Source organism: Euleptes europaea, chromosome 7 (genome assembly GCF_029931775.1).
Source record: "Euleptes europaea isolate rEulEur1 chromosome 7, rEulEur1.hap1, whole genome shotgun sequence".
NCBI lineage: Eukaryota > Metazoa > Chordata > Lepidosauria > Squamata > Sphaerodactylidae > Euleptes > Euleptes europaea.
This window is the reverse complement of record NC_079318.1, coordinates 43,917,893-43,942,541: the sequence shown is the minus strand read 5'-3', so window position 1 is coordinate 43,942,541 and position 24,649 is coordinate 43,917,893. Positions and strand designations below refer to the sequence as shown.

The 24,649-nt window shown below is 43.4% G+C and overlaps 1 protein-coding gene across 1 annotated transcript in view; it reads left to right on the top strand.

Moving 5' to 3' along the window:
* Positions 1–24,649, top strand: part of CAPN13 (calpain 13) — a 117,399-nt gene that overhangs the window by 6,076 nt on the left and 86,674 nt on the right. The window contains exons 3-6 of the mRNA XM_056853364.1: positions 3,629–3,698; positions 7,419–7,537; positions 14,941–15,074; positions 21,567–21,741. Coding sequence (XP_056709342.1) covers positions 3,629–3,698; positions 7,419–7,537; positions 14,941–15,074; positions 21,567–21,741 — 498 coding nt within the window. The remainder of the gene's footprint in view (positions 1–3,628; positions 3,699–7,418; positions 7,538–14,940; positions 15,075–21,566; positions 21,742–24,649) is intronic.

Sequence of the window (24,649 nt, the reverse complement as noted above, 5' to 3'; positions counted from 1 at the left end):
AGTGACTGAGTAATATCTGACCTACACCTTCAAACATGGTAACAACTGACAATTGAATGTATTTGTGGCAAAATTCGCACCATTTCTAATTGGGGAGACAGGGCGGCAAGAAGAAAAGTTACCTGGTATTTTATACGCTCCTCTGCCTTTAAAGAGATGCTTGATCTGCAGATACTGGGAAGTGATGAAGTAGATCTCTGTTTTTGGAAAAGCTTCACTTGCTGATTTCGGTCTACCAAGTTACACACTATGGACAGTTGCCAACTCTACAGGAAGCTCATCTGATTCCTTTCTCTACCTTTTGTGTCAGAAGAATTAGTAAAGAGAGGAGTCCCCATGCAAGCTTTTATGATGTTTTCTATGGGGCAAATTCTTAAAGAAGCAACAGCATGGCCAATATGGCTTTGACAGTTAAGGACCATACATGATACTGTTATATCAGATGTGTAACTGAGCATCACCAAACATGTGGTGCTGGGGAAAGCGGTGATAACCCTTCCCATACTGGCTCCACTGTCAAATCCCCATAGCCGCTTTTTGCAGCTCAATTGCTTATCTGAGAATCCAAACACAGATCCCCGGCATGATATATGGTTTGGGCCCAAAGCCCTACATATAGGCATTTCACACAGCCAACATTCCTAACTGTGGGATTAACTTCAATACACTTAGAAGGATATCGCTCTGTTTAAAGATTGCACTGCCATCCCTGGTAAACAAGAGAGCTAGCAGGTAAGCAGCAGTTGACTTTATTGCTCTGCTGCGCTGCATGTTATAGGGAAACTCCCATGCACAAACTCCCATGAGATTCCTTGACAATCAAAACTAGGGGAAAGTTTCTTCTCCCTCTGGGCTGAGCCCTTGGAAATGAAAACCACTTTCAATGTGATGAGAGCCATGTCCTTTTAAAGGGCATTGTGCTACAGATGCTGAACTACAGTTATTGGCAAAATAATGCAGCTTCTGCTTTGCAGACATCAATTACTCCTGAAATCTACATCTAATTCAATCAGCTGAATAGGCAATGACACCTCTGTTATGAAGCAGTCGAAGGCAGGAAATGTTGTTTCCATTTCATTGAGCTGATTGAATACAGGCAAACAAATGGACTTTTATTTCAGGAATATTGAGTGGATGGGACCTGAGGGCACAAAACCCTGGTGACCTCCATAAAAAACGCCATCAGGCCTTTACTTGTTAGTACCAACAGCAGGAAAGCAGCTTCCGCTCATGTTAGGAAAGAGCTCTTTTGTGTGAGAAAAGAATAGCAGATTAGTTACTAAAACATGCTCCCACTCTCAACAACCGTCTCCCAAAGAACTAGGATTGCCAACCTCCAGGTACTAGCTGGAGATCTCCCGCTATTACAACACATCTCCAGCTGATAGAGATCAGTTCCCTTGGAGAAAATGGTCAATTTGGCAATTGGACTCTATGGCATTAATGTCCCTCCCCTCCCCAAACCCCGCTCTCCTCAGGCTCCGCCCCAAAAATCTCCAAGTGTTTCTCAGCCTGGACCTGGCAACCCTACAAAGAGCTCAGATGCTGATAGGGGACTTTTAACCTAATTACATGATATATTTTCCTGAGTTCATCTCTGTATTCTCAGAATATGTGCCTGCTGGGTCTGATTCTGACTGGGACCACTGCCACACATGGGGTGGGGATTTAAGCCTCCCCCCCAAAAAAAACCATTTCCCATTCTGAAACAGCCCCAGGGAGCATTATTTGCCCCACTAGCGAAATGTATGCATGCCCCTCAGTAGCATGTGGAGCTGCCAATAGGACAAATAGCAGCTCCCTGGGGCATTTTCATGTCAGAAAACAGCATGAGAGGAAGGCTTCAGTTCCCTCTCCCTGCATGCCATGGTCCCAACCTGAATCTGACCCACACACAACTGGGAGGCATGGACTCCTAGAACACATCTGCCGACACAACCTAGGCATATGCCCGGGAAAAATGCATTGTGTCTTGTGGTTAAGTCCTAATAGTAGGTTACATTCCACTGGGATCTAGAAATCAATGTGGAGTTTGCCCTACGGAGGGCGACTGGTCTTTTAGCTGGGACAATTTCTGATGCAGTGTGAAGTACCAAAGGGAGCACAGGAAAATAGGGAGGAGGCCCTAGTTAAGTGGTAGAACAGATGGCTTGCATGCAGAAGGCCTCAGGATGAGTTTTTGACATCTTCATTTAAAGGATCTTGTGTAATAGGTATTGACAAAAATCCTTGCTCTGCATGAGACTGGAGAGTTTCTGCCAGTCATAGTAGCCAATACTGAGCTAGGGGGACCATTAACTGCACTCCATATAAGGTAGTTTCATGCATCTGTGAGGATACAGGCTAACATATATGGTCTTTCTAGTTGTGGCAGTGATTTTCATACTACCTGAGTCAAGTGTAAGGGCGCTTTCACACATCCTGAATAATGCACTTTCAATCCACTGTCAAGGCACTTTAACGATTGTTTGCAAGTGGGTTTTGCCGTTTCACACAGTAAAATCCAGCTGTAAAGTGCATTGAAAGTGGATTGCAAGTGCATTATTCAGGATGTGTGAACGCACCTTTAGTCACATGATTTCCTGGGGAGCAAAGAGTTCCTGCTCAACAGTATCTTTGTTGTTACACTTAGAAGCTTGGACAGCTATTTGCCCAAGCTGGGATTCAGCTAGATAACCCCAGAAATCTCAAAGCTAATAAACATTGACATTAATAAACAGACACATAAGTGATTAATTTGTTCCATTTTATCATGCAATATCATGTCAGACCTTAAAAAAACTCGGGATCTACTGAATCTCATTGTCATCACCTTCTAGACAAATGTTAACACAGACATATGGAAATTATGGCCCAATAGAGAACAAAAGCAAACACAGGAGTTTCTGCTGGATTTATTGGTTACACACCTTTTTGACATCTCTGTTTACCAAATGGGAGTATGGGTTTAAATCATCCTTGTAAATAATCATGTTCACAGCACAGGCCTAAGCAGAGTTGCAGTCTTCTAAGTCCATGGAAGTCAACGAGCTTAAAAAAGTGTAACTCTTCTTATGATTTACACTGTCCGTTTCCTCTGGTTCACTGCACAGTAAAAGAACTCAGGCAACAATGGCATGAAAGCATTCTGATGAAATTTGCTAATTGTGGCGAGGATAGCATGTTTTGTTTGGAAAAGCAAAGAGAGGTAGAAGGGTTTCGCTTGTCACTGAAGATTAAAAAACAAACAAAACAAGGCCAAGGCTGCTGGTGCAAAATCAGTCTAAAAAAAACAAAAACAGGATAAATTCTGTTACAGAGTTTTGTTACATAAAACCCACTGAAATAAATATGAGCTGGAGATGGATCTCCTATTCATTTGGGGCTAGTACAGAAGAACTTCTTAATGCATTGGGTCCCAGGTCAATAACAAGTGTATAGGATGCATTCCAATTGTAAAGGGAAAAAAAGAAAGATGGAATTGTCTTGGAAGCTAAGATAAGGTTTGATGTATGTCTAGATGGCACCCTTCCTGGTCTGGAACTTTTGCTCAGGTGAGATAGTGAAAATTGGGTTCACTGAAGGAATGTAATAGGGAAGTACAGGCTGCTATTCAATGTGAAAATCATGTTCTCTTTTTCCCCCCAAGGACATACTAAAAAAACCCAAATTAATTGTGGATGACGTGAGCAGATTTGATATTCTCCAAGGAAAAATAGGTGAGATCCAAATTCTCTTTGCCATTGACTGGCCTTTGATTGGGCAGGTACATGTTCCTTCTTACTATCATAACTAGCCAATGGCTATTTATTTTATTTAAAGACTGCAGGTGGCTACTTATTGCTACCACACAATCATATTTGTACTTTATTTATTTACTTATAAACAATTTACTATTCCCCCTTCCAGTAGCTCAGCATGGTTTCATTTTCTGCATGCCCCTTCCAATAGCTGAGTGTGGTTGACAATAGATAACAAAAATACGTTTATACAGCAAGCTAACAAATGATCCATCCATCAATCGACAATAGCACAAAATAAGCTCCTTTGCAAATATCTTTAATATCTGGATAGTAAAAGTATTATTATTATAATAAAAGTATTATAATAAAAGTATTATTATTAATAATAATAATACTTTTACTATCCAGATAGTAATAGTAGTAGTAGTGCAGACGTAGGCAATGGCAAACCACCTCTGAACATCTCTTACCTTGAAAATCATATGGGGTCTCCGTAAATCAGCTGTGACTTGATGGCACAAAAAGTGGTAGTAGTAGCAGTAATAGTATCATTGTTGTCATCATCATCATTGTTGTTGCTGTTGATAACTAGTTTTAAGCTTTTTTTGTCACTGGTAGAACAATTCATACTGGTAGAACTGAGAGCCAGCGTGGTGTAGTGTTTAAGAGCAGCGGACTCTGATCAGGAGAACCTGGTTTGATTCCCCACTCCTCCACATGAAACCTGCTGTGTGAACTTGGGCTAGTCACAGTTCTCTCCAAACTCTCTCTGCCCTCCTACCTTACAAGGTGTCTGTTGTGGGGAGGGGTGTCTGTTGTCCTTAAAGGTAGAGAAAAAGCAGGGTATAAAACCAACTCTTCTAAACCAATTCTTTGTACACTGTGATGTATACAATGGACACATTAAGGAGGATTGGAGTCATGTCTGCTAGCCTCATCCCAACTTCCATCTACACATTGGAATGGCTGAACCAAGCTGACACATTTAGAGAAGTTCTGATGAACACAAAGAAGGCATGCCTAGTGGTTGTGATCCTGACCCCCTCCTCTCCCCAGTGATCTCTGAATGTGCCAGGACATTTGAATAGAGCTACTGCATTACCTAACATGGTGTAAGTGCTGAATATGACCCAGGACATCCAAAGATATGGATTTCTAAGCTCTGTTAGTTTTGAAAGGAAGCCAAAAGAGCATGCTTAATTGGGTGCCCCCAGCTTCTATTTGGGAAGCAAGCCATCACTGTGAGAAAGATGAACACATTCCAGAGACCGATAACCGAGTGGAAAAGCTGGCAGAGAGAGTGCAGTTCAGAATAGGAAAATCTACGATGTGTAAAGGAAATGTTTTGTAAGAGAGAGAGAGAGAGAGAGAGAGTGAGTTTTGACTAGGATGGATTTGAAAGGAGAAGAGATGGCTTGGCTGAGATGGGGGCCTATTCCAGAAGGCACAAGAAGTGGGGGGGGGGGGGAAACATGCATGGGAAGTGGATGAAGGAAAGGGTAGCATTTGTTACCTGAAGAGGCAGAGAAGGGACAGATAGTGAAGTGAGAGAATGGTTGAAGATAATACAGTGTGTGTTGGAGAACCTGAGGGGGGCAGAAAGGCGCCCGTGCTGTGGGAAATGGCACAGAGACAGACAGCAAGGGTTCATACGGTCACGGTAATGGAAGAGAAAATTATTCCTGCCTGCTGAAGAGCAAGTAAATGCACGCGAGCGCCAGCAAGGAGAAAATTGAAATTGTCTACATGAGAGATGACCTGGATATGCAAAGGTTTACAGCGGCTGAGGCAGAAAGGGAAAGGCAGGTTTTAAAAAGAGAGGTAAAGGGGTTTAGCAATATCCTGGGTGTGGGAGAAGAATGAAAACAAAAAGATAACACTACAGTTGGGCTCTTGAGAGGCGAGGGAAATAACAGCCTTTCCAGCAGGGACCCAAAAAGAGCGGGGAAAGGACAGGTCTGGATGATGCTGAGGGGTCTGTCATGCCCGTCTTCCACTCGACATACTGCTGGGACATTGAGGCGTAAATGTCAGCGAGGCAGCTTTCGATAAAAACAACTGGACAGAAGTAACAGAAAAATAGATCTGTGAGTCACCACAGCTCTGTCAGCTCCCTAAGGACTCTGGTTCCTGTTTTACAGGCAAGGCTGATCTCAAGTCCTTTCTTTTTTGAACAGTGAGGGCCAAAGTGTGGGAGACGTGTGCAAGACGCCTTTCTAAACCCAAAAAGCAGCATCAGGAGCAGAAGAGCTGTGGGTTGGGCTGCCAACCTCCAGTTACTAGCTGGAGATCTGCTATTACAACTGATCTCCAGCCGATAGAGATCAGTTCACCTGGAGAAAAATGGCCGCATTGGCAATTAGACTCTATGGTATTGAAGTCCCTCCCCTCCCCAAACCCTGCCCTCCTCAGGCTCCGCCCCAAAAATCTCTCACCAGTGGCAAAGAGGGACCTGGCAACCCTACCCCTTACCCTTCTCCCACTTCTGATTGCAGACTTCATTGTTGCTGGATGGGGGTGGGGGTGGGGGCACATGCAACTTCCACGCATTGTCTAGGTTGCCTGGACTATCCAGAGTGGGCCTGTGAACAGTGACCGGCCCTTTTGTACATGAACAGACATTACTATATCTATAGGGTGATTGTTGAATTATCTATGAGACAAAAAATGGTGGAAGGCATCCATTTTAAAAGTGTTATCTGAGGTCTAAGAGATGAGGGCAGATCGGCACATTACATGACTGACTCAGGTTTCCAATCCAACTGCAAGTAGGGGAACAAAGGGGAGAATCAACAGGCCAGAGTAGAGAGATTTCTTGTCCACAGATTTTCCTTGTGAATACCCAAACGGACATTTTAGCCCGTTTTTAGTATTTAATTTAAAATATTTATGAACAATCCATAAAAGAGTTTATGGCAGTTTGAAAATCAATCAGTATTTTAAAGGAATAAAAATAAACTTGAGACAAGGTAGACGGAGACACGGAAGGTAGATTCAATGAAACATTAGCTGAACACAGCTATCCATCAAACTTGGCTCTGAGGCTGGAAAGTAAGCCTCACAGGGGAATAGGTAGGGTTGCCAGGTACCTCTTCACCACCAGTGGGAGGTTTTTGGGGAGCCTGAGGAGGGTGGGGTTTGGAGAGGGGAGTCCAATTGCCAAATTGGACTCCCAAATCAATTGGATTGCCAAATCAATACCATAAAGTCCAATTGCCAAAGCGGCCATTTTCTCCAGGGGAACTGATCTCTATCGGCTGGAGATCAATTGTAATAGCAGAAGATCTCCAGCTAGTACCTGGAGGTTGGCAACCCTAGGAATAGGCAAGGGAGATTGAGCAAGTGTGGGAAGGGTGAGGCACTCCTACCCACTCCTCTCCTGAAATCCCTTTACCCATTATAAGCATTTGTTCAATACAAACATATATTTAGAAACCTATTCCCTGCAACTTGCAACAGGTAACCCACTCGGTATCAAGATCACTGAAGGCCTAGGGGTGTTTTGGCCTCAAAAGGATTGTTCTGATACTGTCTATAGTTGTCCGTTATGTTTTCTTTCTAGTTTGCAAAGGTTGGGTTCCTTTGGGAAGAAAGCAGATTTCTTTTGGGTACCTTGTTAAAAATGATTCCATCCAACTTTCTGGGACTGGGTAGAGAATTGGGAATGATGACATTTTGTCTCTTATCTTCTTGGAGGTGACTGCTGGCTTCTAGCAGCGCTGGGCTCTTTGACACAGCAGAAGCGATTCCTGGACAATGTTGTTCCAAGAGACCAAGACTTCGAACACAATTATGCAGGGATTTTTCATTTTCGGGTATGTAATGCAGGTTGCAATTGTATCATGTCCAGTCAAAACCCCAGAATTGCCGTTGTTTGATTCTCCTTGATAATACATGCATAACATTATATGTATACAGTTCTAGTAATATCTAATACGATTTCCAATATGGAAGGGTCAAACAGCCTAAGGAAGTCCTTCACTTCAGCTTCATAAGCATTATTTAAAAGCAATCTAGTATTCTTTGGTGGTTTTTTAAAGTTATTATGTTATTGGGAAACATTTTCCCTGTCTGCTTATCAGCAGCTCAGTATATCTAGTTCTACTTTTTGCCTGACAAATAAATCAAGCCAAACACTCAAAAACCAAGGGGAAAATATCCTGAACCAAATATTCTTATATATAATGTACTTTAACTATCTTTTCAAAGTTGCTGCTTACACAGCATAGCTTGGTAATTAATTCAGATGCAGCTTTTCGGAGAATGCATCTCTGTGTGTGTGTCCCCCCCAAAAAAATTCTTTTCAGTAGGGTGCCTGCCATGTAATACTACAAAGATTTTTTGTGAACTGGGAGTGATACTGTAACAGCCCTATAGACTAACATTGATGAGAATACACCTGATGTAGTTTCATTTCGAAAACTAAACAGTGGAACTAAGCCTGGCCAGTAACTGGATGGGATGTGTGTGTGTGAAGTGCAGTGAAGTCACTTCCAACTTATGGCGACTCTAGGAATTAATGTCCTCCAAAACATGCTATCTTTGACAGCCTTGCTCAGGTCTTGCAAACTGAGGGCTGTGGCTTCCTTTATTGAATCAATCCATCTCATGTTGGGGCTTTCTCTTTTACTGCTGCCATTAGCTTTTCCTAGCATTATTCTTTTTCCCAGTGACTCTTGTCTTATAATGTGACCAAAGTACAATAGCCTCAGTTTTAGTCATTTTAGCTTCTAGGTAGAGTTCAGGCTTGATTTGATCTAGACCCACTTATTTATCTTTTTTGGCAGTCCACGGTGTTTCTAAAACTCTCCTCCAACAACACATTTCAAATGAATTTTCTTCCTGTTAGCTTTCTTCATTGCCCAGCTTTCTTGACCTTGATCACCAGCAACACATCCTTACACTTAACAATCTTTTCTAGCTCCTTCATGGCTATGTTCCTCATAGAATGAAGACAGAAGGAGAGAAAATATGCCCTTGTCTGATGCCTTTGCAAATTGGAAACCATTCTGTTTCTCTGTATTCTGTCCTAACTCTTGTCCAGAGTACAGGTTGTGCATCAAAGCAATCAGAAGTTTCTTTTAAAAACAAACATGGCTTTTCATAATCCACACAGTCAAAAGATTTGCTGTAATCTATGAAACACAAGCTGATTTTCTCCTGAAATTCTCTTGTATGCTCCAGTAACCATTGTAGTGTTGCTATATGATCTCTAGTGCCTCTTCCTTTTCTGAATCCAGCTTGAACATCCGGCATTTTAGTTCCATATATATTGGCCCTAATTAACTCCAACCCTCTAACTAGGCTGTTTTTTGGGCTGTCTGTTGGGCTTTCTGGACAACCCTATCCGGTCTCAAAGATCTAACCAGCAAAGCTTGTTGTGACTCGCTTTACCTTACCAGCACACTAAATGATTCAAGTCCAGTAGCACCTTTGAGACCATCAAGAGTTTCGGGTTATATGCTTTCGAGAGTCAAAGCTGCCTTCATCAGATGCAAGTTGCAGTGGAGATCCCTGAGTCCTTATATCCCAGTTAGAAAGTGGAAGGGGCATTGCAAAGAAGGGATTCCGGATGCAAAGGTGCAATGCATATTGGAATCAGCTTGATTAGAGAAGAAGAGAAATGCTTAGGGGCAGAAAATTAGCATATGTAAAGAGATAAAAAAATTATGTCCCTATTCAGCTTTGAGGGCTCCATTGTTCTGAATTCTTAGCAACACCCCTCCACCTTCTGACTGGGATATAATGATTCAGGGATCTGACTTGTATCTGATGAAGAGAGCTTTGGCTCTTGAATGCTTATACCCACAAAATCATGTTGGTCTCTAAGGTGCTGCTGAACTTGAATCTTGCTGTTCTACTGCAGACCAAAACAGCTACCCTCTGCAATGGCACACTAAATGTTATGCCATGAAGAGGACAGGCACTGAAAGGATATTCCCACCAGGTCCCCTCTGGCCACCTGCAGGTATAGGGGGTAGGGTTGCCAGATGCAAGCTGGGAAATTTCTGGATATTTGGGGGTGGAGCCTGAGGAGGGCGGGATTTGGGAAGAGGAAGGATGTCAATGCCATAGAGTCCAATTGCCAAAGCAGCCATTTTCTCCAGGTGAACTGATCTCTATCGGCTGGAGATCAGTTGTAATAGCAGGAGATCGCCAGCTAGTACCTGGAGCTTGGCAACCCTATCTAGAAGGCTCAGTGCAGATTTGGGTTTGTCTCTGCATAATGTGTGGAGTCACCTTGAAATAGAGCCTGTCACTCAGTAATACTATATATTTGTAAATGTTAAACATGAAAATTAAATATAAATGTGCTAAGTGTGCGATTCTTATAGTGGAGAGGGGGAAAGCTGCATGAAATTACTTTGCAAGTGGGCCCCAGAAGTACATTAAGTTTAGAAGTAGGTCCCACTTCAAAAACTTTGAGAGCAACTGCCTTAAACCAATAGCCCCCACTATTCCTGTTTGTAGAGTGGGTTAGCATATCTCAACACCATTGGTACCACCTGCCAACAATAGTGTCTCTGGGGCCCTCCCGCAGATCAGCTGCAAAGGAGGTCACAGCAGGCAAGCGAACCTGCTTAAATGCAGGACCTCCTAACTTACAGCACATCAATGTCACAGATGTCAGAACATCCTAACACTCCTTTCATATTAATGGGCTAAAAATCCCAAAGCCTGCTATGTTCAAGCAGCCCTTAAAAGGAATGCAACACTTGAGCTAAAAAGAGTAGCTGTCACTGTGAAAGTGACCTCCGAACCCCCTTCCATGTTATCAAGCTAAAAGCCTAGGCCTGCCACTGTAAAAGCAGCCCTTAAGGGGATTATGAATTACCTTCTGCGCTGTAAAGTGCAGGCCTGCTGCTAAAAACAGCCCCTTGTGCAATCCGCATGGCATCTGAGCAGAAAACCCAGGCCTATAGAAGCCTTCCCTTTGGTGTGGTAAATGCATCTTCTCAGCAGGCCTACTGCTGAAAGCATCCCTTAACGCATCTGTGTCAGCTGAACAAACATTATCTCCAGGTATGGGCACAAGATCTATCAACCAGGATTAACTTGGATGACCACTAATTTATAAATGCTGGTAAAGAGATGCAACAGTGGTCCTCATACTTCCTCCCTTGTCTTCCACATAGGGTTGCCAGTTCTGGGTTGGGAAATACCTTGAGATTTTGGAGCGGAGCCTGAGGAGGGCGGGGTTTGGAGAGGGGAGGGACTTCAATGCCTTAGAGTCCAATTGCCAAAGCGGCCGTTTTCTCCAGGGGAACTGATCTCTATCGGCTGAAGATCAGTTGTAATAGCAGGAGAGCTCCAGCCACCACCTGGAGGTTGGCAACTCTACTTCCACATTATTCAAAGCTGGCCATGGAAATAACTCCTGATAGAGGAGCCCCTGAGTTCCCCAACTCAGCGAGGAAGTTTTGAGGTAGTTTAGTGGACTGCAGAAAACAGGGCAAGGCAGGAATATCTGTTCCACCAGCAACACTCCTGCTTGCAGTTTTTAGGATCCAACTCAGTGTGACTAACAAGCTTTCAAAATAAATTAAACGCACAAAAAATCTCAGAGCCCAAGTGATCCTGTAGCTTTGCATCATTCGTTTCTGTGCTACGCATGAAAGGCTGAATTAATCACCAAAGAAAAAAAGGGGCTCAGTTTTGTTATGAACTTTCCTTCCGCCTTTTGGAAATCTTCCAGTATCTGAACTCCAATTGCTTCTATCTCTTAAAGGACACCTTGTGGTTTGCAATCTGACCACTTTGCTTCCTAGGGGTTTGGCACCGGGAGACAATAAAGGTGTGCTGTATTCTTTAACCATCTCAGTCAGCAGGTCAGTTGCAGGCTGCCAGGCACTGGCACAAGCTTTCTGCAGGGAATAAAACTTTTCTGCCATCAAAGAGCCCAGCAAGATGGTGTTCTAGTGTACCCTTGGGTCTTACGTTTTAGCTTTCTGCCAATCAGTTACAACTATAGATGAAACAACCTTGATTATTTTTATTCACTTGAAGCCAGGCTTTTGCTTTGATGGCTCAGATCAACCAAAACTTGTTTCTAAAGCCTTTATAGTTCTTGCAACGCAAAATTTAAACTTGGCTTCCTGAATCCCTTTTAACGTTAAATTAATTGGAAGCTTTAGAATGCTGAAGAAATATCAAATGTTCCTTTATACTGCTACTTCAATACAGTCTTTTAGCAGATGGTGAGATAGCCCTTGAGGGTACCAAGGCCAAAGAGCAAGATGGCATTTTGAAACAATACTAGATTTCATAGTCATAAAGCTGATGCCTCTTAGAACAAGATTTCACAAACTTTCTCCTAATAAATGCTTGATTGAGGACTCAAGGAAGGGAACTTCCTTAAATATAATGCAGACAAATATCCCCACCAGTCTGTAAGCAGATCAAATGGTTAGGGTTGCCAGCTCTGGGTTCGGAAATATCTGGAGATTTGGGGAGTGGAGTTTGAGGAGGGTGGGGTTTCTTCCCGCACCATATTGGTATGCTTAAAATATGTGAAATAAGTTGGCAAATCCCATGGGGATGAGCAGGAGTCACTTGTATATCATGCTGCACTTCAAGTTCAGAGATGTGACTTAATTGTGCATCCCCCCTTTAAAGGTACAGGGCAAGATACTTTGCTTAGTCTCCATTTAAAAACGCAGCTCTAATGGCATTTGGGGGATGAAAACCCTTGGCTTTACTGAGCCACTGTTTTGTTTTTGTATTTTTGTCTGTCTGCAAAAACTGCTCCGAAGCCTGTTGCATCTTCAGGCTACTTATCTGGACAGTGCCAAAATTTTCACTTTGGGAATATAAAAAGTTTGGATTTGAACATGATCAGCTACTAGCGACACTGCTTCTTAGTAACACCCTTCATACGATGGGTCAGAGGTGAAGGGTTATTAGCATGACTCTCCCTCATCATGGCTGCTCCCATTACCTGAGGAGTAATTACTTCTGAATCCTGATCTTGTGAGATCTCAGAAGCTAAGCAGGGTCAGCCCTGGTTAGTATTTGGATGGGAGACCACCAAGGAATACCAGGGTTGCTGTGCAGAGGAAGACACTGGCAAATCAGCTCTGAACGTCTCTTGCCTTGAAAACCCTACCACGGATTGCCATAAGTGAGATATGACTTGACAGCAAAAAAACAAAACAACAACTTCAGAATAGGAAGTTAGAGGATTATGCAGCAGGGAGGATATCTGCTTATCAGAGGCAAAACCTCACTGGAGGTGTTGTTTTAAACTGCCTGGAGATGTTGGTTGATCTCACTCTTTTGCATTATGGCGACATTTTTAGAAGGGTGTCTCCTTAGAAGCATAGTTCTAAGGATACGAAACTGACAGTGCTGTCCTGTGTAAACTTACACCCTTCGAAGTCCTTTTGAGTTAATGGGCTTAAGAAGGGTGTGACTCTTTAGGGTGGCGAGACTATGACAGGGTTGTCACAGCATTCTTCAGACCCTTTGGTGACTTTCTTGAATGTCATAACCTTTAAGTGGGGTCATCATTACCCTGTTCAGTTTCCTGCCTTGTCCTTTTCGTGCTGCCCAACCCTGGGGCTGATAGTCATCCTGAGCCAAGTATATCCCTGTCACATTCCATTTTTATACTTGGACTACAGCTTTGGAGATTCTGTCCCGCAGTGTTAGCAAAGTCATGCCACACTACATTAGCTTGCTAATGATGGTAGAAATGGCTCCTTTGGTTGCCCCCAGTGAATCCTCTCTTTGCCTGCTTTCTTGAAATACTTCATCAGCTGTATTTGTTAGATGAACACCTGTACTATCCAGCTGCTTAAGTGGCCAGTAGAATCCTTTTCATCCATCAAACAGAGAGATAATAGCCCAAGTGAATCTTATTCTGCTTCAGGTTTCTTTACCAATATAGTTCATAACAATGTTTGATGGTATCTTTAATACAGCAGGATAATGAAAGGTAGGGATGGGAGGATTCAGTACAGATCATATCTAGTCAGTTGCCCACATGGGAAACTTACAGACAGTAAAAGCTGAAAATATTGTCGAAGGCTTTCACTGTCAGAGTTCATTGGTTCTTGTAGGTTATCCGGGCTGTGTAACCGTGGTCTTGGTATTTTCTTTCCTGCTGGCGAAACGTCAGGAAAAAAAATACCAAGACCACGGTTACACAGCCCGGATAACCTACAAGAACCAGTAAAAGCTGACTTTGTGGATATGCCTTTTGGGGGAGAATGTTTGCATGTTAATTAATTTCTTTCTATTTTTTGGACCTATTTGTACCTTTCCTATGGGACAGTGCACATGGGAGTTATCTAGTGAAGTTCAGCACCATTCCACTACATCACACTGGCTCAAAATCCTTTTTTAAAAAACCCTTCTACCTAGATAAATTAAGCCAGTACTATGCTTAAACATCAAGACCAGGTTAGATATAGGCTTGAATCCAGTGATGAGCGAACGGAAACATAAATGGACTTAGCACACTTCCACCTGCACAAGATCTTGTGCACCATCTATTGCTGTCCTCCGTATATCTCATAGTGTCCAGAAATAAGTCAAACACAATGCCTTGTGCAAATGGAAAATGGTTCAGAATACGCTAAGTTGAATTTAATGCAAGCGGCTAGTGTGAGGTTTTTTCCACATTTCTGCTTGCACAAGAACACTAGTGCATGCAAGAATCTTCTGGTGAATCCAACCCATATTCTTTAAGTGTGTTTTTAAACTGAAAAATGATTTTACCCATCTGTAAATTTAGCCACTTTGAAATTCTCAATGCAAGAGTGACACCAGTTGTGTGGAAATTGTCATTGACATTGCTTGCATGTGAAAAGGAAACTTTACCGATCATAAAAGATATGTGCTGGCAGTTTCAGAGAATTGGGTATTGTGCCCTATAACTTCACATATACACTGATAGTGTCGTAAATGGCTGTGACTGCCAGAAAAGAGATCTTGGTGTCATGGAAAATGCATATGTCTATGAAAATGTCAACTTGGCATATGGTGGCAGTAAAAAGTAATATAATGATGAAAATGAACATGTATAATCAGAAAAATAAAGAAAAAGGATAAACATTTTTAAAACTAACATGAACTCCAACAATCATAAAGTCTGCGTACACATCCATAAAGTATGCAAAATAATAGATTTAATGTTCCCATTTTAAAACCCTCTATATTATTGCTGGGGATATCTTCTTATAAAAATGTCACCCTGAACTCTTTTGTTTTCCAGTTCTGGCATTTTGGCGAGTGGATGGATGTGGTGATAGACGACCGATTGCCAGTTCTCAACGGGAGTTACTTTTCAGTCCACCCACGTAGCTCAAATGAATTCTGGCCATGTCTACTTGAAAAAGCCTATGCCAAGTAAATATACATAGAATTCACCCTTTTCCAGCTTCTGCTCGCATAAGTGTTACTTGTGATGGGTGTTTTGGAATACCTGTGCTTTTTTTGGGGGGGGGGGAGGGCAATTACGAACAGTTCTTGGGATGTTAGTAACAAGGTGCTGCAATGTACATATATGCATTGCTGAGACAGAATTCCCAGTCAAAAAGTAGGCATTCATTTCGTTTGTTCACTTGTGGAATCTAGTGGTTTACAGTGCCATCCTAAGAATACATTCCTGGAAGTAAGCCTCATTTAAGAGACCTGGATAAGATTCTGGGTAGACCTGCTAAGGATGGCAGTGTGTGAAACTAAACTTTAGCTTCTACTTGTAACATCAACTAAAAAAAAAAAAAACACTCCATAAACAACCCTGTCTCCAGACCTGAGGGTGGGCATAACCTGCCAGATTTACCTCAAGGGAGCTGTCGAAAGAGATACATCTAGTCAAGCATTCTGTTTCCAACAATGGCCAGCTATCCCTGGAAGATCACACAGCCAGGCATCCTTATTGGGTGGATCCTATGGATCCTTTCCACTAGAATCATAGAGTTGGAAGAAGCCATACAACCCATCTAGTGCAACCCATTGCTCAATGCAGGATCAGCCTAGAGCCGTGTTGGCGAACCTATGGCACGTGTGCCACTTCTGGCACGCGTAGCCCTTTCTGCCGGCATGCGCGGGTGAGCTCCAAAAGGCCTCCTGGGTCGTCTGTGCCCCTCTCTCAGCTGCGCTCCCCCCCACCGTGCGTGCGTCGGCGCGTCAGCTTCCTGCCTCGCACGCACGCGGCTGGCTTCTTCCTCTTCCCCCCCTCCTGCCCCGCAACAGCTACCAGGCGGCGGGGAGGCCAGCAGCAACGAGGCCAGGCCTCCTCCTCCAGGCTCCAGCAGCAGCTCCTCCTTGCCGCCTTCCTCCTCCTCGTTCCCCTCAGGCGGCTCCCAAAAGTCCAGCTCCAGGCTGCTGCCGCCCTCCTCCTCAGGCGCCTCTCCCCCAGCCGTTTTCGCCCGCCGCCTCCTCCTCCTTCTCAGGGCGCTCGCGGAGGGCCAGGTGGCCCCTCAACAGCCGCGCGTCCGCCAGATAAAGGCCTGCCGTCTCTCGCCATCCTCCCCCTCTCCCCCACTCGCGCTCGTCCCTGACTCCTGCTGTAAGCTTGTGGGGTAGCCGGAGCTACCCTCGAGTCCACCGGCTCGGGCGTGCCTGCGTGGCCTCTGCCTTCTCCCTCCCCACCCCCTAAGGTCGCCCGCAGGCTGGCGGGGTCGCAAGTGTTGGCGCGCTCGCCCTCGCCGCCCCCTCCTCCCCTGCCCACAACAGCCAGCTGGGAGGTGCCTGATGCCGCCGTGCCCGGGCCCAACATCTCCGCCGTCCCACGCCGTCGCCTCGCCACCTCCCCAGAGCTGCCGGTAAGGGGGGGGGGAGAACTTTGGGTGTGCACCCTGGAGCAAGTCCTGGGTGGGGCTTGAGGCCTGACCCAGGACACTTTCTTTCTTCCTTCCATCCTTCCTTCCTTCCATCCTTCCTCCCTTTCATCCTTTCTTCCCCAGTTCCTTCCTTCCTTCCTCTCTTTCTTCCTTTCTTCCTTCCCCAGTTCCTTCATTCTCTTTCCTTTCCCAGTTCCTTCCTTTCTCCATCCCTCCCCCTTCCCTTCCTCTACTGGGGCTGCCAACCTCCAGGTGGTGGCTGGAGACCTGGCAACCCTAGCAATAATGTCCAGTGGCTGAGCAGAGGACGAGTCCCGGAGAGATGCATGCCAAATACAAACAACTTTTTATTGAAAGGTAAATGTTTGCATCATTGAAAGCTCTGTTATTGTGTTTTTCTTTTAACGCAAAATATGTGAATGTATGAGTTGTTTTTTCTAAACTAAAACCTCAGTATTCAGGTTAAATTGCCGTATTGGCACTTGGCGATAAATAAGTGGGTTTTGGGTTGCAGTTTGGGTACTCGGTCTCTAAAAGGTTCGCCATCACTGGCCTAGAGCATCCCTGACAAGTGCTTGTCCAGCCTCTGCTTAAAGCTTGCCAATTGAGGGGGAGCTCACCACCTCCCTTAATAGCTGATTCCACTGTCGAACAACTCTTAGGCCATTAATGCATGTAAGGTTTTGTTTTGGATTTGCCGCTCTCTAGATGCACATTTTCCCCATCCAAATTCTCAAAACTCTGCATGGGGGCTTATTTTTTTAGTTTTGAGAATTCAGATGGGGAAAATGCATCTACTGAGCAGCAAATCCAAGGCAAAACCTCCCATGCATAAATGGCCTAACTGTAAAAAAATTTTTTCCTAATGGCAGGGCTTTCCTCTGGCACAATTCTGCTGATGCCAGAGGCAGAATTGCCTTTTGTGACAATGGAAGATTCCTTTCACTGGAGGAAAGCCCTACTGTTAGAAAAACAGATCCATGGAATCCAACTCAGAACTTTCTCCCAGCATTTGGTAATCAGATGTGCGTAGACTTGAACTTAAAGGTTCCATCTTATCGTGGCTAACAACTGTTGAAGCCATCACCAAATACTGTGACAATGAGTTCCATATGTTAATTATGGACTGTGGGAAGGAAGTTTTTAGATTAATTCATTGATCTTGGTTCTGCTTTTAGGAGAGAAGGAGGGGGAAAACCTGCTCTCTTCACTGCATCCATCATTTTATAAACCTTTATCATGACCCCTACTTAGCTGGCTATTTTTCCCCCCAGAAAGAAAGGTATCAAACTCATTAGGCCATTAATTATTTTAGTTGCCACTGTGTGTACCTGCCTCGGCAATATGATTTAATTTTTGAGAAGGAATGACCAGGGTTGTATGCATTATTATGAAGCTTGTTTTATTTTCAGCCTCTTTCTCTGTAAACAAAAATCTGATTTGACAGATGGAGATGAGAAACTGTTGTTGATAATGATCATAATAATGCACAATAATAATTTGGGAGATCTCCGGGACCCACCTGGAGGCTGTCAACACTACTCCAAAACCAGAATTTGACCATCCTTGTAATAAAAGAGAGAAAGCAACAGCAATAGAAAAACTCATATAATACCAAGTAGAGCTTAAAATGCTGATTTGAGACTCTGAAATATGCTTGAGAAAGAGTTGACTCAGGTACCACTTTGCTGAACTGCATTTTCGTTCCAGAAAACGTCAGATTGCTATTACATTAAGATAGCAAGAGATGCTGTTTATGGGATTTTCAGCCGAGGGTTTTCCCCAGTGCATACTACACATTCCTTTCTTGACAATCTAGGCTAGGAACATTATTTTAAAATACAATTAGCCAAGGATTTCATTTTCTGATTCTGTGCATTGCTCAGATAGAGTACTTACTGTGGTTTTTAATGGCATGCACTTTTGTTATCTACAGTAAATTCTTTTTCATCTTTTTTTTTTTTTTTTTGCATTTGCGACCAAAAGCTTAAGATAAAGAAAGAAGGCTTGAAAGATGCCTTCTGGTTACCAGACATTCTACTATCTGATGAACATTCAATGACCTGAACAAAAATGAGGAAATCTAAGATTAGTGCCTGCATTGTACATAGAGTTGTGGTACTTAATTCCACTCTGTGCTTGTATGCTAATTGCACCACATCAGATCTCTATCAGATTTGCTTCTAACAATGACAGGGTTTTTTTTGCAGTTCAGAAGATTGCAAACTGTCAACTGGGGACATGATTTCAGTTTTCAGAAAATAAGTGGCTCTATGATTGTAAAATTCAACAGAGGGCAAAAGCCTCCTCAAGTTCAAGGTTAAATAGGAGGGGGGAGAACAGTATATTTTCCAAGAGCATGTGTTGTGATAATATTTTAATCTTTAGTTATATTTTATTATAAAAACAACAATGTCATAACCAGAGGATAGGTTTCATTTTTTCTCCCAGAAGCAAGGGGATTTGTGCCTTTGGCGTGCATACTTAGGATGTAATTTATGAGGCATACAACACATAGAATCTGCGATTTAGCCAGGGATAAAGATTATCTAGAGGTTTATGGCTCATATGTGTTCTAAAATTTAGCATAGGAATTTCAGCACTGCAGAAAGGACAGAGATAAGAGTAGGAGAAAGAGATGAGAAAGCTTGTGGAATTCAACCCTTGATTTCAAATCATTACTTTCACCTAAGGGGAACTTTAGTGTAGCGGTTAAAGTGTTGGGCTAGGATCTGCGAAACCCAGGTTCAAATCCCCACTCTGCCATGGAAACTTGCTGGGTGACCTTGGGCCAGCCACACACTCTCAGCCCCAACCCTGGCAAGTATTTGGACGGGAGACCTCCGAGGAATACCAGGGGTGTGACTCAGAAGCAGGCAATGGCAAACCATCTCTGAACATCTCTTGTCTTGAAAACTCTATGAGGTGTGAGTCAGCTGTGACTTAAAGGCAACAAAAGAAAAAGGGGAAACTCAGGAACAATCCCTAAGGCCAACTTCTATGCTATGTGGACTGAGCCACCCTCCATGGCAGTGCATCTATTCAGATACAGCTGAGGTGATTCTGGAGGTGATTCTGGCTATGGAGGTGGACGTGATTCTGACTATGTGAATCACTCATGCAAACAGGCAGTTTCAGGAGGGTAGCCATGTTGGTCTGTAATGGAAGAGCAAGATTCAAGTACAATAGCACCATAGAGAACAGCATACTCCAAAAACCCAGTTCCAATCCCAGTGCAAAAAGAGCACCAGTGTGCAAACAAGCATTTAGGTGTAACTCCAAAAATTGTGTTGGTCTCTAAGGTGCTACTGGATTTGAATCATGCAAATTATTTTCTAAAGAAAATCATCATGTACTAGATGTAGGTCGTACTCTTACAAGAGGCCTCCCATTCGAGCCCTAGAAAGTGAGCACAGTCCACCGCTAATAGTCATCTTACTCCCACAAAGCTAACATATACATTTTTCCAATGGGGCAATCTACATGTCTACAATCACCTGGGAATCTAAATTTCACCTGAGATATCTACATGTCTGTTGACTGTCCCCAGGATCCAAGAATAGACCCTCAATGTATTGTGTAGTTAGGCTGTAGGTTTGTGTCTTAGCCCTTCTTTGCAGTTGCCTTCAAGTATGATGCTTCAGTTGAAACCAGTCTAGATGGGAAGCTTGTTTCACTGAGGAACTGCCCTAACTGTTTAGAAAATTCTTCCTAATGTCTAGATGGAAACACTTTTGATTTAATTTCAATAAATGAATGCAATAGTAAATCATGAAAAATAAAAGCAATTGTCTTCTTTTTTCTATGCTCACATTCCCAAGTAATACTTTCCCAGAGAACCCTATATATCATATTTTTATCTTGCCCTTCTGCCATGAAATTCAGGGCACCGCACATGATTTTACTCTCCTCCATTTTATACTCATTGTAACGCTGTGAGGTAGGTTAGGCTGAAAGTACAGATGCCAACCTCCTGGTTGTGGCTGAAGAGCCCCCAGATTGACATCTGGCCTCCAGGATGACCGAGATCAGTTCCCCTGGAGAAAATGGCAACTTTGGAAGGTGGACTCTATGGCATTATACCATGCTCATCCCCCTCCCTTTCCTAAACCCCAGCCTCTCCAGGCTCCACCCTCAAAATTTCCAGGATTTACCCGGCTAAGAAAATGGTGAAACGAAGAGTGAGGGATATCGCGCAGCAGATGTATCTAGCAAGAACTCCCACCTTCTTAGCCATGGATAAATCCAGATGTATTGTTGCCCCTGCTGCATATCTTTTCACTCCGGAAATAAATAGCCATAGAAGGGCTTTTCGCAAGTCAGATGCTCTGCCTTTCCCTCAGCACTCCCAGAGGGGAGATATAAAAAACAATCCCTATCTCAGAGAGATTATGCCGGTGTGGTATAGGGGATGTAGAAACCATGGAGCATATTCTTATCTGCTGCCCTCACTATGAAGAGATCTGTGGCAAATCTATCTGGCCTTGGACTAACAGGCTCTCTGATAACTGGGAGGCGGAGAGGGCAAGGAAGCTGCTCTTGAATGAAAATTCAAGGGTTACTGTTGACAGCGCTAAATTTTTTGCTGCTGTGTCCAAAATTAGGAGCAAATTGTCTGGATGATCTGTCCTACTACCTATGTACATAGTAGTGTCCTCTTAGGATTTTATGTATTTTATACTTTTTATACTTGTATTTATGTATTTTATATTTTTATATGTGAATTTTTGGGTTTTAATATCGATGGGATTTTAGACAACTGTTGATTATTCTCTGCTTCTGTATATGACTGGTTATGTGCTGAATTAATAAATGACTGACTGACTGACTCACTGTCCAGGAATTTACCAAGCCAGCATTGGCAACTCTAGCTGGGAGTGACTCAGGCCCAAGGTTACCCAGAAAGCTTGAGCATGGTTGAATGGGAATTACCCTCCTCCCCCCATCCAGTGGTTCTCACAGATGGGGCCTTTTGTTGTGGTCTGTTACTGTCACAAATGCTGTCCCTCTTCTTCCACTCCAGCAGCATGATGTCATTTCTCCTTGCTTCCAGGTTGCGTGGCTCTTATCAGAAGTTGCACTGGGGCTACATTTCAGAGTCTTTAGTGGACTTTACAGGTGGAATCCAAATCTCTTTTCTCATTAAGAAGCACCATTCTAATTTGTATGAGATAATAGCAGCAGCTGTTAAGTCAAGATGCCTGATAGCATGCACCACTCCTGGAGAGGTAAGCTGGAAGCCATTTTGTTTTCCTCCTGCATTCTTGCAATGCATTGGACTAGACTTGTTCTAAAATGGTCCGTTTCAAGTATAAACACATTATTTTATGACTGGACTGGGCCATACAAACCACATTATTCCACAGTGGGTAGCCGTGTTAGTCTGTTTGCAGTAGTCAAAAAGGGCAAGAGTCCAGTAGCACCTTAAAGACTAACAAAAATATTTTCTGGTAGGGTATGAGCTTTCGTGAGCCACAGCTCACTTCTTCAGATACAGCTAGAATGTGAATCCATCGGTCTTTAAGTAGAGGAACAGTATGTAAATGTGAATAGCAGGCTTGATGGGATTAGGTGTGATATGCAGAAGAGTCTGTGATGTCCAGGGGAGAGATGGGTGTGGAGAAATCAGCATTGGTAATGGGCCATGAATGCAAGGTCTTTATTCAGCCCAGGTAAATTCATTGACTTTAGTTTGAATATCAACTGTAATTCAGCAGTTTCTCTTTCCAATCTCCCTTTAAAATTCCTTTGTAAGAGAACTGCTACTCTTAAATCTGCAACAGAATGTCCTGGAAGGTTGAAATGTTCACCCACTGGTTTTTGAATATTGTGGTTTCTGATGTCAGACTTATGTCCATTTAATCTTTGTCTAAGAGACTGACCTGTTTGTCCAATGTAGATTGTGGAAGGGCATTGCTGGCATGTGATGGCATAAATCACATTAGAAGATGAGCAGGAATATGAACCTGAGATAGTATGGCTGTCATTGGTGGGTCCAGAGATGGTGTTCCTAGAATCTATATGAGGGCAAAGTTGGCACCTTGGTTTGTTGCAGGCCTTGGTGCCAGAGTCCATGTTCTTGTTAAGTAGTTTATCATCATGGGTGAGAAGTTGTTTTAGGTTAGCCGGCTGTCTGTAAGCAAGAAAGGGACACCCCCCCAGTGCTTCAGCGAGGGAAGTGTCACAATCCAGCATTGGTTGTAGGTCCTTAACAATACGTTAGACTGGTTTTAGTTGGGAGCTATAAGTGACAACCAGAGGTGTTCTGTTGTCATTCTCTCTGGGCTTATCTTGTAGTAAGTTGTGCCTGGGTATCATTCTGGCCTTCTCAATCATCTTTCGCACCATATCTGCAGGATATTGTAGTTGCAAAAATGTTTGCTGTAGGTCTCTCAAGTGTGTATCTCTGTCTGAAGGATTGGAGCAGATGCAACTATAGCGTAGGGCTTGGCTATAGACAATGGATTGTCTGATATGGTTGGGGTGGTGGCTGGACGCATGTAGATACGTTTGCCGATCTGTCGGTTTCCGGTACAATGTGGTGCTTGTGTGTCCCCCATGGATCCGTACTGTGGTGTCTAGGAAGTTGATTTCTTGTTCGGAATAATTCATAGTTAGATTGATGGTGGGGTGGAAGTCGTTGAAAGCCTGGTGAAATCTTTCAAGGGCTTCTTTGCCATGAGTCCAGACAAAGAAAATGTCATCAATGAATCTCAAGTAAAGGAGAGGTAAAGGAGAGGTGCCAGTGGGTATGAGTTCAGAAAACATTGTTCTAGATCTGCCATGAAAATGTTGGCATATTGTGGAGCCATGCGAGTGCCCATGGCAGTGCCATTGATTTGAAGGTATAAGTCCTTACCAAACCGGAAGTAGTTGTGAGTGAGAACAAATCTGCAGAGTTGTGTAGCCAGATCTGCAGTGTTGTTGTCAGGGATGGTATTTCTAATGGCTTGTAGCCTGTCGTCATGGGGGATGTTGGTGTATAGAGACTCCACATCCATGGTGACTAGAATGCTGTTTTCTGGGAGACAGTTGATGGACTGCAGTTTCCTTAGGAAGTCTGTGGTGTCTCGGACATAGCTGGGGGTATTAATGACATATGGTCTCAGAAGGGAGTCCATATATCCTGATACTCCTATGGTGATGGTTCCAATGCTCGAAACAATGGGGCGTCCAGGGTTGCCAGGTTTATGTATCTTAGGCAGGAGATAGAAAGTGCCTGCTCGAGGTTCCTGAGGTGAATCCATATCAATTCGTTCCTGTATATGTTTTGGTAATTTCTTCATGATTTTGTTGAGTTCTCGCTGGTATTCCTGAGTGGGGCCTGTAGAAACTGGTGTTTGAGAGCTGTCGTTCAGCTTCTTGTATATATTTAGTTTTGTCCATTATGACAATGGCTCCTCCCATTCATGGCCCATTACCAATGCTGATTTCTCCACGCCCATCTCTCCCTTGGACATCACAGACTCTTCTGCATATCACACCTAATCCCATCAAGACTGCTATTCACATTTACATACTGTTCCTCTACTTAAAGACCGATGGATTCACATTCTAGCTGTATCTGAAGAAGTGAGCTGTGGCTCACGAAAGCTCATACCCTACCAGAAAATATTTTTGTTAGTCTTTAAGGTGCTACTGGACTCTTGCCCTTTTTGACCACATTATTCCAGTTTTGGTACAATCTGTTTCTGGACCCAATTCAAGGTGCCAGTGTTGAACTTTAAAGCCTTATATGGTTTGGGACCAGCATACCTTAAGTACCATCTATTCCCATATGAACCTACCTGACCATAATGGTCATCCTCTGAGGCCCCGTCTTGGGTGCCCCTGCTTTTTGAAACTAGATGGATGGCAATCCAAAAGTGCTGCCAATCTCTAGGTGGTGGCTGGAGATCTCCTGCTATTACAACTGATCTCCAGCCAATAGAAATTCCTGTGAGAGAAATCTGTTGTTAGATACTTGTCCCAAATAATTATGCCTTCATATTTAGTTTATATTTTTCATATTTGCATCCAGTCTTTCCTTCAGGGAGCTCAGGGTTGAGTATGCTGGGACTGCTGCATTTTATTATCCCAGCAACCCTTTCCAGCTGCATCTGAAGAAGTGAGCTGTGACTCACGAAAGCTAATACC